At 44.3% G+C, this 17,484-nt stretch overlaps 1 protein-coding gene across 1 annotated transcript; it reads right to left on the bottom strand.

Annotated features, from left to right (window-relative positions):
* Window positions 1-570: 570 nt before the first annotated feature.
* LOC125243461 lies at window positions 571-2,190 on the bottom strand. The gene is made up of 5 exons (XM_048153143.1): window positions 1,917-2,190; window positions 1,550-1,622; window positions 1,329-1,382; window positions 1,107-1,238; window positions 571-926 (listed from the first exon to the last, which is right to left on the bottom strand). Exons 1-5 carry the CDS (start codon window positions 2,172-2,174, stop codon window positions 643-645), a joined length of 801 nt encoding a protein of 266 aa, XP_048009100.1. The 5' UTR covers window positions 2,175-2,190; the 3' UTR covers window positions 571-642.
* Between the last annotated feature and the right edge of the window lie 15,294 nt (window positions 2,191-17,484).

The following is a 17,484-nucleotide window of genomic DNA, read 5'->3' on the forward strand; positions in this document are numbered from 1 at the left end:
AAAGTGCTGAATAAATTAATGCAGTGTTATGTTGATTATTGTATTTTTTTTTATTTTTGTGTATATTCACAGCAATGTATTGTAGAAACATTACCATACTTCACAGTATTTAATTTTTAAGTATTGAGCAATATGTCTCAAGTAAACAAACAGAAAAATGGTTTGGGTCTTGTGTCAGTAATGGATCCGCGCATTACCATAGCTCCCTACCGCGCATTACCTAAGCAACCTAATATAGCCACTGCTGTTGCATTGTTGGGGAAATATTCGTGAAAATATGAGGAAAAGGAAATGCCACAATGTCTCTTTATTCTCTTCTTTATTTATGTAGAATAAAGAGATACAGATCAAACATCAGTAACAAGCTACACTTAAAAGGTATTATTTAACTTTCCAAGTTTAGTACTTGGGTCACATGTGGGATTCATGTCTGTCTCAGTGCTGAAACTCTTTATACAAAGTTACATGTATAGACAGCTCAGATGTTTGTACAGACTTTTATACAGTAATCTATTTCAAAACATTTCAAACACTAGTCCTTATTAATACAGGTCCCATATGTTAATGATTCTTCATGAGCTTCATCTTAAATCATATGCTAAAGTTTCAGAATTATTGGAATCACATTCTGCAAAGCTCTTGTTATCTTAAGGGAAACAGTAGGAAACCACTGAAAGTGTTGAGGTTCTCCTGGCTATTGTCAGATATCCTCCTGTTAGGCCAAAGTCTCACATATACAACATCTCCAACTTCCAGGAGCAACACAACTCCATTCGAGGAGTTTAACCGATCCTTAGCCTGATAATCATGTGCTACAACCACCTGCTCTCCATTCTTAATAATGGATGCGGTTGCTCCAGTTCCACCATGACCATATACAGAGACTCTGAACATGTACACTCCTTTCAGTGGGGCTCTGAAAACACCTAAATCAAATAACAAGAGATACAGAATCAGCTGTTTCCTGTAGGATTGCTCAATTACCAAACACACTGTGTAATAGTTTTGAGAGATGGCAGATCATTTAATTATCTTATACACATTACACAACTGCAGAGAGATCTGAATGGAGCAGAAGATTTTGACTTCATTTCATTGATAATTACCTGTAACTGGGTTGTAGGCGTTCCCTATGTTTGTGATGACTTTCTTGTAGGTTAGTGTTATCTCAGATTTATAAGGACCAGTATATCCAGCGCCAGATTGCCTCAGTCCAGCTGAAAAAGCTATTTTTTTGTCTGTTATTGAAAAACATGCAATATTGTGATACATTACTCTATTACACTGAGAATATGTACTCTAAACTTATCATTCTTGCACACTTTCACCTCTATTTTCCTTTCTCAACTCCTCCACTTGACTCAGAGTAAGATTTAAAATTTCTGTGAAGGAATAAGGATTGTGTTAAATTACATTTATACTACGAATAGATAATCTAAACAATTTACACAGTATACACTCAACTTTAACTTTTACACTATGTAATGTACTGCATTTGTGTTTTACTTTGAGGATCATTCATGAAAAAGTGAATGTTTTGGTGAGGTACCATCATCTTTCTTCTTCAGCTCTTCCAGGATAAACGTCTGTTGTTCCCTCAGTTGTGTCTCTAAAGCTCTGATGTTTTCTTTCTGCTCTGTAACGGTGGCGGTCAGTTCTCTGATGTTTGCTTTCTGCTCTGTAACGGTGGCAGTCAGTTCTCTGATGTTTGCTTTCTGCTCTGTAACGGTGGCGGTCAGTTCTCTGATGTTTGCTTTCTGCTCTGTAACGGTGGCAGTCAGTTCTCTGATGTTTGCTTTCTGCTCTGTAACGGTGGCGGTCAGTTCTCTGATGTTTGCTTTCTGCTCTGTATCCGCGGTGGTCAGTTCTCTGATGTTTGCTTTCTGCTCTGTAACGGTGGCAGTCAGTTCTCTGATGTTTGCTTTCTGCTCTGTAACGGTGGCGGTCAGTTCTCTCAGTGCTGCATGGATGTCAGGGAAGCACAGATGGCAGGATTGTTGGCTGTCAGTTGAAGCTTCAGCTCCCAAAGTGTCTGTTCGAGGTGGATTCTGTCTTCCGTCCTCAGAGCTGATCTGTTGACTGATCTCATTCTCATTGAGTCCTCCATCTACCTGCTGCTGAACGACAAACACAAAGGTTTCCAACAGCAGCAGTATACATACTAAAGCCTTCATTCTTCACTGAGGTTTGTTTACAGCTGATGTTTGCTCTGTCATTCCTACAGCCTCTCATGTTCCTTTTATAGTGTCCTGGTTTATTGTCTTTTGGACATGATTTATATTATTTCAGATAAAAAAGTAATTCAAGTTAATTGTTAAACTTAATTAAAGGGTTCATGAAGTGAAAAATCAACTTTTCCTAGAGCGTTTGATATATATGAGGTCATCATACTTTAAGTATATCCTGTAAGTTTCAGAACTGAAAACTTCCTTGTTAGTCCAATAAAAGCTTTTATTGACACCAGACCCAGTGAACATAATCTTTACATAAACATAAAAGGTGTCTAGAAGTGCCTATCTATCATAGATAGGTGAAACTCCGCCTCTGCAGAACAAATCAAAGCCTACTTCACATACAAATTAGCCCTGCCCATTGGTGTGTTAGTGAGATGAGGAGAGAGAAGAGCAATACAGAACTAAAAATAATGAATGTTACCTTTCAAAGTATCCTAATGCTAGGAATATGGTTATTTATTTGCAACAATGTGAATGTCTCAGTTGAGCTATATTTATTTGTATTCATTACATTTCACTGTGGATTCTTTGGTAAATCAACCACATTTCGGCACAGGCTTTACAAACAGACTTTTACGATATGGACTCGACAGTAATGCAACAACATGTAAGTAACTGTGTTAATTCTAATGCCTGATCTGATATAATGATTCATGTACAGTCAGATGTTCTTTGTCTATGTGTCAGTAAATCAAACCAGTGACTAAATGGTCAACTTCATGTTGTTTCTCTTAGTAGGATGAAAATAATCTTATTTAAATGGTAATTAAATTATATAAATGAAGTGATGAAAGAACACTCCCTTTGTAATCGCTGGAGCTGTCAATCAATCAGCGCGAGTTTATCAGTGACTGAGTTCTGGACTCACGCCAATACTACCGTTTTATTCAATGAATCTCTTAGTTATCACTTGCACTGTTAGTGAAGATGAAAGCATTTGTTAGTGTGCAGAAATTGAGTTGTAATGACGAGATCACTGCTTTCATGTGCTCAACATCATGTCTATGATCGGCTGCTCATCACTGCAGCCTTTCATGCCGCGATCTAAATGTAATGCCATAGGTGTAAATGTAGTGGCAACACTTTCCACAGTTAGTTAACCTTGAGAGCAGTAATAGTAAAAAAATCCGATAAAAGTTTTCGATAGAGTAATACTTATCTATTTCAAATGGAAAGATATTACCCAATCACAGCAGTGGGCGTTTACACACCCCTTTAAACAGATAAAAAGGCTAAAATTAGGGTAGGAAAAATGCCTTTTATTTCTAAATGATGACAATTTTTGATGTAAAACGCAAAGTAACATTATAAGTGCACCCCAGGAAACATTATAAAACAAACTTAAACCCCTTTAAAAGGAATGTTCCAGGCTCAGTAGATGTTTAGCTCTATTTATAACGTTTGTGACACTGTGTGTCACCTTTCCGCCCACTGCTGCTTCCTTCCACTCCCCACCAGAGGTCTCCATTTCACCATTAAGACTTTTTCATTGCACACACGCAGTCACTTCACTCTGGACTACATTTCCCACAATTCCCTAGCTAGGCACTGATCACACTCCCATCAGGAACCCTTTATAAGCTGCACTTCCTACACTCGTTGCCAAGTATTGTTTTGGCTTTCGTTTGTATCCCGTGTTTTCCTCGTTGTTGGCTGTGTTGTCCCTGTTGTTGGCTTATTTCTTAGTAGATGTCTTTCCATGTTCTGCCTTGCCTATCTGTATTTTTGACCCTGGGCTCACTGCTTGTTTTTGCTTGTTTGTTTGCTGCCTGCCCTGACCATTGCCTGTATTTTTGACTACTCCTTGCCTTGCCTCTTCTGATCCTGTTTGCTGGTGTTTGACCTCCTGCTGTTTTACTTTGCTCACTTTTAATAAAGCTGGTTTTGGATCTACCACCCTCTCGTTTCGATCACCATTGTTACAGAATACTCAGCCACCGTCAATATCCAGCGGCTTTTTGAGCATTCCCAATTCTACCATGGGTCCAGTCAACAAGCTACTAGATCTTCAACAGGGACATCTTAAATAAATGTAAGGAATTATTACCTCAAAATGTATGTACCCAATACCTAAACTTAACAACTACCTTACTAACTATTAATAAGCAGTAATTAGGAGTTTATTGAGGGGAAAGTCATAGTTAATAGTTTATATGTGTTCCCTATGCTAGTGTTACCTAACTTTCTTTTGAGTCTTAGGACCTAGGGGGGTAGGAATAAAAGAGAGAACTTTTAACAGAATTTAGTTCCTTAGTGAGTACAAACGACTTTGAACGATTAACTATAAGTTTGTGTTGGCCTGTTATTGGGCTATCATTGGCTGGCAGTTTAAATGAGTCATCCAATGTGCTAAAATGGCCTTGACGGTCCAATACACCAACAGCTTCCAGCTACACACTTGGGATCAGCTCCTGGTGACTCTGATGAAGCTGTGTCTTAATTTATTGCAGGGTGATCTTGCTGAAAAATTTGGTGTTTCAAAACCTGGTGTTGTGATAAATTCAAACTGAAAATTCAGGGTTCCTGGAATACCTTCGTCCAGGCGATGATGTAATTTCAGACAGAGGCTTCACGAATACCGATCTACTCTATGAAAGATAGGTGAAACTTGTCATTCCAGCATTCACCAAGAGAGGCATGCAGCTCCCTGAAGAAGACACCACCAACACCAGGCACATCACTAATGTACGTGTCCATGTTGAGCGGGTCATATGACTGAAAAACTTCGAAATCCTTTCTTACAGCACTTCCAATTAACCTCACCGCTAAAATTGATCGAAATTTAATGAATTTGCCCTGTGTAACCTTCTAAGCAACATAATTTCTGATGTAGAGGATGAATAAGTGTTGGTTTGTAGGTTTGTTCCACGTCTGTCTGTGGTTTTGATTGAACTAATCAGTGTAAATATGTATATATGTATGTAGTTATATTTTTATAAACCTTTACAATGTGGCCAGATGTTACCTATCTGTAAACAGTTATTTCTATAAACCTTTACAATATGATCAAATGTTATCTTTTGTGATTTTTTTTTTTTTTAATCTTTACAACGTGGCAATATGTTAGCTAATTTCTCATAAAACAACATAATGTGAGCTCTGTAGATTCCCCTTAAAATTTAAAGGAATGAAGTCTTCTGATTTAAATGGAATAAGTCATGTCAAGTTTGCAAATGACTTCCACCTTTGTTTATTACATATGAAAAATAAATGGTGAAATATTACCTCTACATGAAGGTCAGTAAAAGGTGTCTAGCTTCCTGATAACAACAAACACTGTTACAACTGATTTTATACAACTGATATTTAATTATTCATTTTCTAAAACAAATCACAAAGTTATTTCTTGTTTAACAGAACTGATTTAAAACAATTGCAGTCTTCTTCACCTACACCCTCTACATGCTGCTCCATCAACTCCTGACAGTCCCATGGTTTCCTCTGGCCACTTCTTCGTATCGTCTACCCACGTTAACAATGACAATATGAGACAATCTTATCTTTGTATAAAGTTTTCTCCTGTGCTCCACAATTTAAAACATTTATGGCATTAACGTTATTTGTCATTTCGTTAAAGTTATAGCTCGCTATAAACAATCTTCTAACCGACCATCCACTGGGTGTCTGACTTTAGGCGTCATCACCCTAGCTTCTGACATTGACGGTTCCAGACTCGATGACGATGATGTTTTGGGCGATCACATAAGTAGCTTCAGATTCGTGTTTTTATTTAGGTAAAATAGTTTAAATATTTCGGCATAATGTGAATAACGTTGAAAATAACTTACAACTCTCCAGCTGATCTGCCACATCCCATAGCAAACTAGACAACAAATTACAAATGAAAAAACAACAACAACATTACAAATGAAAATGGTTCCCACGTTTATGGCAGAGTAAAGCAGAACTTAGGACACATCAGAAATACAAACACATAATTCAATCTTCTCTCTCTGTGTCATTGTGCAAAAGTATTTTTTTTCCCATTTGTATATTCTAGTCGTTTTTTAGTTTGTTGTAGAATGGAGAAACACCCTTCTCCCACCATGTCACCATTTTTTTCCAACATTAGCAAATCATTTGGGATACTCCTTCACAAATACACTGAATGACTCTGTGACACAAAGCTCTGGTAGGGTTAGGATCATGATGTAACATCTGCTCCACAACTGCCCAGTGACTGAGCTGTTGTTTCATCTAAAAAATATAGTTGAATTGAGGAACAGGGACAGCATATTGTCTTAAATTGTGAAAGATTCCTTTGCCATATCTCTAATTGTTTTGACAGTAAGATTAACCCTAATTATTGGACATTTACAATGTAACATATAGTTGAAAAAAAAAATCCCTTATTTTAGAAAGTCATAGAATGAATTTTACCTTCATTTTTAAATGCTTTCTGCACTGGATTGGTGTTAAAGGGGTGGTTGATTATGATTTCACATTTTAATCATTTGGTTTTTAGGATACTTCTCTTCTTAGCCCAGTTGCCCATAATATATATATATATATATATTTTTTACCTTCAATGCAGGACAGGTCATTTAAGAGTTGGTCTGACAAGGGGATAAAATGTTAACTTACTAAGGCAGGTTTCTTTAGAGTCTTGCAAATAGCTTGGGAGCGATACCTTGACAGACCTCTTTCTGAAGACACATGGAACTGTATTCTCAAACAGGTCCACTCATCATCAATGTGTGCTCAGCATTCATACAGTTCAAAACAATACACAGAGCTCATATATCCAAAGTTAAACTAGCTCAAATGTTTCCTGGTACTAGCCCCATATACAATAGATGTAAATGTGATGAGGGATCATTAATTCACATGTTCTGGACATGCCCCAAATTACAGCATTTCTGGCGATCAATATTTCACACCCTTTCGGGTATTTTCAGTGACACACAAAAAAGTAAAGACTCGTAACTCCAAAACTGTAGCAAGGAGAGTCAAAAAGTTGGTATCATTTGAAAGAAATCTTTCAAGGAAGTACGGTAGCGAGATCATTCTTTTTTGGTGATGTTCCTCTATATGTGAGCTGTATCTGGATCACATTTTGTGGTGATCGCATGAAAAAATCAAAAGTTACAGCATTTGGAAAAAAGGTTGGCATTTTTAATTTTTTTGTTTTCTGAGAGACATTCACAAAAATTATGATTCATTACTCTAAATTTCTAGCAAAGAGTCAAAAGGTAAAATTTATTAAATTTGGACATTCTCTTGCTGAGAAACTACTAACAAAGCCAAAAAACAAAAGTTTTCTCAAGGGAAATTTTAAACTCAGAAAGGAAATAAGGTAGGAGGACAGTTTTTTTTTTTTTTTTTTGGTGATGTTCCACTAAATGTGAGCTGTAACCAAGGTAGCCTTTTTGTTTATCCATTGGCACTCCCTGATGGGCATTTTTAACCCTTTAGAACCTAAAGATAAAATAGCCCGTTTTCACGTTTTTTTTTAAATTACAAAATTCTTTTAAACAAATTACAGTTACTGACCATTAATATGTATGGTGAGTTTGTAAATATAATTTAAATAGACAAAAAAAAAAAAATAATAATTTTCTGATTTTTAATTTAGAAAAAAAGAAAAATGATGATCGAAAGAATCTTAACACTTCAAACTTAAATTCAGCTATATTACATATACAAGACTTTTTGTGACACTTGGTTGCACAGTTTTCATTCAGGAGAAATATTTTTCATACACGCATACATATACTACATATGCACACATACATTTACCGCACTGACACATTATACAGATGCACACACCAAATGCGAAATGCGAGTCTCACTTAGCCTCTTCCCAAGTCCAAGGTCCAGAGAAGTAAAGACAGTAAGTAAAGAAACGGAGTAGTAAAGAAATAGTCAGTGAGACTACAGTGGTTGAACCTTAATGTTAAGAAGCGACGAGAAATAACGGCTTTATTCAACCATTTTTCCTCTTCCTTGTCAGTCTGTAACGCAGTTGGCGCATTGAACACAGTTCAGCACTTTCACGTTTACATCAGAACATGCCTCATTACATGCGTCGTGGTGTTCATGTGAAGGGTTAGGTCAAGGCCGGCGTTCGGACGTGAACACGGAAGCAATTAACTGTGTTGAAGACTGACAGGGAAGAGGAAATAAAATTGAATTAAAGATGTTATTTTTGTTTTGGCACACAAAAAGTATTCTCATCGCTTCATAACATTAAGGTTGAACCACTGCAGCCATGTCGACTATTTTAACGTTGTCTTTAATACTTCTCTGGACCTTAAATGTGATAATTTAGATACTTTCTATGGGAGATAAAAAACCTCTTGGATTTTATCAAAAATTTGTGTTCTGAACAAAGGTCTTACGGGTGTAGAACGACATGAAGGTGAGTAATTAATGACAGAAATGTCATTTTTGGGTGAACTAACCCTTTAAGAAATGTCCTTGGCACTTTTTCTTTTGGCTACTTGTGTTTTAAAAGACTATTTTCTTTTCTTTATATTTTCTTCTCTTTATATTTTCTTCTCTGTGTTCTGTAAATCTGAGCAACAAAGTGCATTATAAAGGTGATTTACAAATAAATTGAAATTAAATTGTAATATAATTTGTTTTGGATTAAAGCATCTGCCAAAAGTGTAAATGTACAAATAATTGAACTCTCTGACAGAACCTATAAGTGATTAATAAATAACAAAGATAAAAACTCAGCTCATATTAGGGTACCATAAAACAAGCCAAGGTCAACATTATCATTAGTGCATGAGTTCCCATAATCTAGGGCATTCTTTTACATGACAAGTAATAAATCAGGTTAATAATTACTTTTAGTGTTTTTATACACGTCATTTAAATTGACAAGTTTTGTGCATCTATTCATATTTACATCTGTTGATACAGGATCTGTTGATGCACGTGGAGGAAAAATAATATTGAAAGGAACATTTTTGTGGATTCAACAAGTTTACCTCAACATTTGTGGCATGACATCAATCACCAGAGAAAAAAACTTGTTCTTTAGTTTAATTTTTTTTTTTTTTTTTTAAGGCACTTACAATGGAAATAAATGGGACCAGCAGTAAATATTTAAACAGTTTCAATAGTATAGGCACTAAGCTTAAAAATTAGCTATTGTCACGTTTACATATATAATGTATTTAATTGAAGTAAAGTCACTCAAACTTGCATACGGACGTACATTTTGAGGTAATCATTCCTTAAAGTAACACAGTTAGGTCCAATAAATACTATTAAAATGTGAGATTTCAACCTGTGCCAGACAAGAGCGTTTCTAGAGGGGTGGAACGGGGATTATGAAATCACAATTATGAAAACAATATAACAAATATAATATATAAAATATAATATTGTAATTCTTTCAGCCAATAACACCTCAGCATACAAGCTTACCACAAGACAGCATGAACAATAAAATGCAAGAAGTTTTTAATCTTGTCATGGTTCATGTTCGATATAAAAGCAGAAGAAATGGGATATTGTGTGTCTAATCTAAATCTAAAGGACTGTAAAACATCTGATTACATCTGTTCATGGTTTCTATCTTAATCCTTGTTGTTTGTGTGCTGTTTAGTGATTGTACTGTGGAACCGTCTCAAGGAAGTGTACAAGAGGTTAGTAGTAAACACGGTTTGAACCCATTAGTCTGAATAAATGACCTGTGCAGGTTTTTTGGATCTTATAGTTATGTTGCGCTTTTAATAAGGCACTACACAAAAAAAAAAATAGAAATTGATATCCACAATCCAATGATAGTATCTGTTGTGTGATGCCTTGTATAATATATATACCTAATATAATATATGTACAATATATGCCTTGTAGATACAGTTCCCTTTCAGTCGGTCACGTTCGACGTACGTCAGTAGTGACCGACGAATTGGGATATCGCTTAGAGAGCCCTATCATCTTCGTGTAAACTAAAACAAGCCAATGGAATTGGCGTGCGATATTTGCATAATGCGCACCGCCCCCGACAGGTGTATATAAATAGGAAGCGGATGCAATCGCACTCTGTCTTTCGCTTCGGAGCCATTCACTGGTGTCCTATTTAGAAGACTCTTTTCTTCGTTTGTTATTTATTCTAAAACATTGCCTCAGAAGAGGATCACAGCGAGCTTTTAGTGCTGGTGAAGAGGGCACGTTCAGCGAGGTCGCGAGTGTCCGAGGAGCTGAGCTATAAGCTCTAAAACTGCTGTTTTCACAGCAACACAAAGAGTGTGTGTGTGAGCGATTTGGGCCGGTTCCTCGGTGTGTCAGGGAGTGGTGTACCTGACACATCGCGTCGCTCCCTGGGTGCTTCAGCACGAGTGAGTTGACTTCCCCTTCTAAAAGAGCTTTACAGACGAACCCTGACAGTATGTCATTTCGTCTGTGCGTTAATGGATGCGGTCGTTCCCTGGTCCCTGCTGATGGGCACAATCGTTGCATCTCGTGTTTGGGCATTCTGCACGCTGAAGCAGCTTTTGTGGATGGTTCATGTTCCCATTGCGGGAACATGACCATCGCGGTGCTGAGGTCGAGGCTCTCCTTCCTGAAGTCTCAGGAAGCGGGGGTCCCCTCTCCTATGCCGCGTACGACCGTTTTTTCCGGCCCCGGGAACCGGAATGACGGTACGGCGCTGTATAGAGAGGGCGACCTGAGGATTCCGGTCAGGGCTTTCCCGCCGAGCGGAAACGCTCCTCGGGCCCCTGCCGCCTCATCAGCACCGCAACCCATCGTGCCACCGTTGGTTTCCGCTGGGCCCTCTACGGACTGTCCAGCCGTTACCTTTGGTGTGCTGGCGGCGGATCGGATGTCGACCGCTGCGTCGGAAGGTGAGCCTGAGTCCTCGGGGGAAGATCCGGACGCGCTGCCGCCCGGGACGGTAGTGTTGCCCGAATCGGATCCCGAGCTCACGGCTGTGCTCTCCCGGGCCGCCTTGTGCGTCGGGCTTGAGTGGAACCCTCCACCCTGTCCCGGCCCATCTCGGTTGGACGATTGGTACTTGGGGGGGGGTCGCGCTGGTCAAATCCAGCGTCCCGCCCCAATGCCTTTCTTCCCGGAAGTACACGATGAGGTGACCAGGTCTTGGCAAGCTCCGTATGGGGCTCGTACAGGGCCTGGTCCCTCGTCCGCCTTCACCTCCCTGGACGGCGGGGAAGCCAGGGGGTACGCGAAGCTCCCGCCAGTCGAGCGGTCTGTTGCGATGCAGTTGTGTCCAACGGCCGCTGGCGGGCGCGGTGAGCCGCGTCTCCCGTCCCAGGCCTGTGAATTTCTCAGCCGGTCTGACTGAGAAAGCTTACAGTGCCTGTGGGCAGGCTGCCTCTGCCCTGCACGCGATGGCCCTTTTGCAGGTCTATCAGGCAAAAGCGCTGTCGCAGATGCCCCAGGAAGGTCCTGACCAACAGCTGCTTGGGGAGCTGCGCGCTGCCACTGACCTTGCCCTCCGGGCAACGAAGGTGACAGCGCGTTCTGTTGGCCAGGCGATGTCTACTCTGGTAGTCCAGCAACGCCACCTCTGGCTGACCTTGGCAGACATGAGGGAGACCGACAAACATCGGTTCCTGGATTCCCCCGTGTCTCCGGTCGGCCTTTTCGGCGACGCGGTGGAGAGCTGTGCCCAACAGTTCTCCGCTGCACAGAAGCAGGCTGAGGCTATCAGACATGTCATGCCACGGCGGTCCGCTGCTGCCTCCACCCAGCCGCCCGTGGCTCAGCCTCAGCCCGCTCGTCGCCGAGGGCGCCCGCCTGCGTCTTCCTCCGCCCCTGCTAAGTCGGCAAAGCAGCAGCCTACACCAGCCAAACAGCAGGGTGCCGGTCGCGGACGTGGTGCCCAGCCCGTCTCTGCCAAGCCAGGTGGCAAGCGGTCGGGGAAAACTCGGCCCTGAGACGGGCGACCTGGAGCGGAAGGTTCCTGCCCTTCGGGAGAGTATTCCATCTGCTCTCCCACCCCCGGAGGAGGGCCGGGGGGATTTTGTGGCGTCTGTCTATCTACCGCCGCTGGCTCTCCGGAGTCCAGCGGTACCCACTTTGCCACAAAAAGAGCAGTTTCCTCAAACTCCAGGTCACAACAAGGTGTGTCTGCCAGTGTGCCAGGCCCCGCCTCGCCGCTGGCAGCACCCTCCCCATTCGCCAGCAGGCGGCAGTGTGATGGCGCAGACCGCGTCCCGTGCGCCGTCTCCCATGCACACTGCTGCCTCGCAGAGTCCGACCCCACTCGCGGCCGCTTCCAAGCCGCCCGAGTCGGGTCCCTCTCTGCCTTGCTGCCCCACCCCCGGTGCGTCTGTGGTGCCTTTGGTCCCGCTGGTTCGGAGTCTGGAGGCGTGGAGCACGCTTCCCAGCCCGTCCCGCTGGCTCATTCGCACTATCAGACTCGGCTATGCGATTCAGTTCGCCCGGCGTCCCCCGGTCTTCAGGGGTGTCCACTTCACTCAGGTGTCGTTGGACAGTGCCCCTGTTCTCCGGGCGGAGATTGCTGTCCTCCTGGCGAAGGATGCAATCGAGCCGGTCCCTCCAGCCGATATGAAGTCGGGGTTTTACAGCCCCTACTTCATTGTACCAAAAAAGGGCGGTGGGCTACGGCCAATCCTGGATCTGCGCGTCCTGAACCGGTATCTTCACAAGATGCCGTTCAAGATGCTCACGCAGAAACGCATTTTCGAATGCGTCCGTCCCCGGGATTGGTTTGCAGCAATAGACCTGAAGGACGCGTACTTTCATGTCTCGATTCTACCTCGACACAGACCCTTCCTCCGGTTTGCGTTCGAGGGTCGGGCATATCAGTACAAGGTCCTACCCTTCGGGCTGGCCCTGTCACCCCGCGTCTTTACGAAGGTTGCGGAGGCGGCCATTGTTCCCCTCAAGGAACAGGGCGTTCGTATTCTCAACTATCTCGACGACTGGCTGATCCTGGCCAGCTCGCGAGAGCAGTTGTGCGAACACAGGGACATGGTTTTAGCTCACCTCAGCCGGTTGGGTCTTCGGGTCAACTGGGACAAGAGCAAACTCGCCCCCGGGCAGAGGATCTCTTATCTCGGTCTCGAGCTAGACTCGGTTGCACGGACTGCGCGTCTCACCGAGGCGCGTGTCCAGTCGGTGTTGAACTGCCTGAGTTCGCTCAAGCGCAGGACAGCGGTTCCACTGAAAGATTTTCAGAGGCTCCTGGGGCATATGGCATCTGCAGCCGCGGTCACGCCGCTCGGATTGCTTCATATGAGACCGCTTCAACACTGGCTCCGCGGCCGGGTCCCGAGATGGGCGTGGCAGTGCGGCACGCTCCGTGTCCCCGTGACACCGAGCTGCCGTCGCACCCTTGTCCGGTGGTCGGACCCTTCGTTCCTGCGGGCCGGAGTACCCCTCGAACAAGTGTCCAGGCACGCTGTGGTCTCCACAGATGCCTCTGCCACGGGATGGGGGGCCACGTACAACGGGCATGCAGTGGCAGGTCTTTGGACGGGGCCTCAGCTGCATTGGCATATCAATTGCCTCGAGTTGCTAGCGGTTCGTCTTGCGCTGGCCCGCTTCAAGAAGCTGTTGTCAGGCAAGCACGTTCTAGTCCGCTCAGACAGCACTGCGGCCGTTGCGTACATCAACCATCAGGGTGGTCTACGCTCCCGTCGCATGTCGCAACTCGCCCGCCATCTCTTGTTGTGGAGTCAGAAGTATCTGAGGTCCCTTCGGGCCACTCATGTCCCAGGTGTGCTCAACCGTGCAGCCGACGAGCTGTCACGGCAGCCTCCACTTGCGGGCGAGTGGCGGCTCCACCCTCAGGCGGTCCAGCTGATTTGGCAGCATTTCGGCGAGGCCCAGGTAGACCTGTTTGCCTCCCCGGAAACTGCCCACTGCCAGTGGTTTTATTCCCTGACCGGCGGCACGCTCGGCACGGATGCCCTGGCACACAGCTGGCCCCCTGGGTCTGCGCAAATATGCGTTTCCCCCAGTGAGCCTTCTCGCACAGCTCCTGTGCAAGGTCAGGGAGGACGGGGAGCAGGTTCTGTTAGTGGCTCCGTATTGGCCCACTCGGACCTGGTTCTCAGACCTCATTCTCCTCGCGACAGCCCCTCCCTGGCCGATTCCTCTGAGGAAGGACCTCCTGACTCAGAGACGGGGCACCCTGTGGCACCCGCGTCCCGATCTATGGAACCTCCACGTGTGGTCCCTGGACGGGATGCGGAGGTTCTGAGTGATCTCCCGCAAGCGGTCGTAGACACCATCACTTCCGCTAGAGCTCCTTCCACTAGGAGTCTCTATGCGTTGAAGTGGAACCTGTTCGTCGAATGGTGCGCCTCTCGCCGAGAGGACCCCCGATCATGTTCGGTCGGATCCGTGCTTTCCTTCCTGCAAGAAGGGTTGGAGCGAAGGCTGTCTCCCTCCACCCTGAAGGTGTATGTTGCCGCTATCGCCGCACATCACCACGCAGTTGAGGGTAAGTCCCTGGGGAAACACGATCTGATCGTCAGATTCCTGAGGGGAGCGAGGAGATTAAATCCTCCTCGCCCTTCCTCCGTACCCTCTTGGGATTTGACCCTGGTTCTCACAGCTCTCCGGGGTCATCCCTTTGAGCCTTTGCAATCAGTCGACCTGAAACTATTGTCTCTTAAGACGGTTCTTCTGGTTGCATTGGCTTCCCTGAAGAGGGTAGGGGATCTGCATGCATTTTCGGTCGACGAAACGTGCCTAGAATTCGGGCCCGGTGATTCTCACGTTATTCTGAGACCCCGGCCTGGATACGTGCCCAAGGTTCCTACCACTCCCTTCAGAGATCAGGTAGTGAACCTGCAAGCGCTGCCCTCGGAGGAGGCAGACCCAGCCCTAGCTTTGCTCTGTCCCATCCGCGCTCTGCGCGTTTACGTGGATAGAACGCGAAGCTTCAGGACCTCAGATCAGCTCTTCATCTGTTACGGAGGCCAGCAGAAGGGAAAGGCTGTCTCCAAGCAGAGGATGGCCCACTGGATAGTGGATGCCATCGCCTTGGCGTATGAATCCCAGGGCGTGCCTTGCCCGCTCGGGTTGAGAGCCCACTCCACCAGAGGGGTGGCCTCTTCCTGGGCGCTGGCTCATGGCGCCTCGCTGACAGATATTTGTAGAGCTGCGGGCTGGGCGACACCCAACACGTTCGCTAGGTTTTATAGCCTACGTGTAGAGCCGGTATCTTCACGTGTACTCGCATCCACTAGTCGGTAGACGTGCTGTACCCACTCTAAGTGTCGGCTTGCAATGCCATTCCCGCCACTGGCCGGATACGTGCATACTTCACTCCAGTCGTGTTCCCCGCTTGGCGAACCCTGTCGAGCTCCTCCGCCTCCCCTTCGGCTCGGACATTGCGGAGTGTCTGATGCCAGGCCTACATCCGTCGCTGACGCTGTCTGTTGGCTAGGGCCCATATGTCGTGACCCCTCTACGTGAGCGGTCCCATATGTGTATTTTCCACGGTTTAAAACTCCCTACGGGCCGAGTCCGTGTCTTTCCCTTAGCAGAGCCAGCTCTGCTGTCACCTGTCAGATGAGTCTCCCCCTAACCAGGTGGAGCCATCCCAGGGACTCCATATGCGTACTGCCCCCCGGGCCAGTCCATATGTGTATTCCCACGTAAACTCCTCCCCCATTGGGTAGGTAGTGGTCTCCGCAGCGTCCCTCACGGGTTCGCTTCCCCAGTGTAGTCTAGTTTACTAGTGGGTAGTGGTTAGACAGCAGTAGACTCTCTCGGTGTAAGCGCGCCCCCTTCACCGTCAGCCGGTGCTATGGGCGGCTGAGCTTGCGCTGGGCACTGGAAGGGGTTTCGTAACTGTGGCGCTTTAGTTGGGATCCCAATTCGTCGGTCACTACTGACGTACGTCGAACGTGACCGACTGAAAGGGAACGTCTCGGTTACGTATGTAACCCTCGTTCCCTGAAGGAGGGAACGGAGACGTACGTCCCGTCGCCACAGTTTCTGTACCCTCGCTGTAGTGCGGACACCAGTTGTCTCCTCAGCGAAAAACAGAGTGCGATTGCATCCGCTTCCTATTTATATACACCTGTCGGGGGCGGTGCGCATTATGCAAATATCGCACGCCAATTCCATTGGCTTGTTTTAGTTTACACGAAGATGATAGGGCTCTCTAAGCGATATCCCAATTCGTCGGTCACTACTGACGTACGTCTCCGTTCCCTCCTTCAGGGAACGAGGGTTACATACGTAACCGAGACGTTATATGTGTTGATGAAGCCTTATGTTTTAAAATAATGCTCTCAGACTCTGAGGATGACCGTGCAGGTCATCTGTGATGCAGAACTGGTGTTACAAGGTTCGTTTGGTTTATTACACTTTTTTGTTTATTATTTTTTATATGTGCTTGAGTCATGGAATTTGTAAACTTTTACATTTGTGCATAATGATCTCTTATTTGTAGTAAATACATGGAAGCATATGTGCCTGTAACCACTGAAGAAGATGATGAGCTTGTAATCACAGCACACGGTCTTCACAGTACTGATAGAGTAAGCTACAAAAGTATGTTGATTGGAGATGTACAAGTCTAAAAATCTCTTTAGGGTACAAAGCAGTTTAACAGCTTCTGATATTATTTAAAATCTGGCCCTTGTTATCGATCGAAAACATCTCAGCAGATTCAACATAAGGTAAAATGTGTGGGATGGGCGCAGTCAGAGGATTTAAATGTGTCTCATACTCGGAATTCAATGACATGTTTGTGAAGTTACATGATTATTATTATTTCACTTTAAATTTCGATAAGGAAAACATTTGTCAACAGTAAACAGTCTTATATTGATGTCCATTAAAGCAATACTATGTAAACAATAAAAATACAGCCACTGTGTCCAAAAGTGGCAATTATGGGATAACAGACACAACAATGCATCATGTTCTATAAGATCATCATGTTTTTTAGGGTGATCCAGGGGATTAAAACGTACAGTATAGCCTATCTTTCAGACCTTACTCCACTAGGTCTGAAATATATATTGCACGTTTTAATCCCCTGGATCACCCTAAAAAACATTATCTTAACTTTATTAATTATTAATTCACTATTAATAGTAAATGCGTAAAGGTACATAAAATGGAAATAGTCAAAGTAGGCTAACTATGTTACCTCAAATGTGTACTTAATGGTTGGATTCCACAACTGATAATATAAACACATGTAAATGACAATACAACACTTACTGTCGGTGTCATAATATTTACTAATGACTTAATTTGAGATTTTCTATTGCGCTTCTGATTTGGGTGCGAGATCCTCCAATTTTGGGTGCGCAAGAGGTGATGGATTCAA

Source organism: Megalobrama amblycephala, linkage group LG13 (assembly GCF_018812025.1).
Source record: "Megalobrama amblycephala isolate DHTTF-2021 linkage group LG13, ASM1881202v1, whole genome shotgun sequence".
Lineage (NCBI taxonomy): Eukaryota > Metazoa > Chordata > Actinopteri > Cypriniformes > Xenocyprididae > Megalobrama > Megalobrama amblycephala.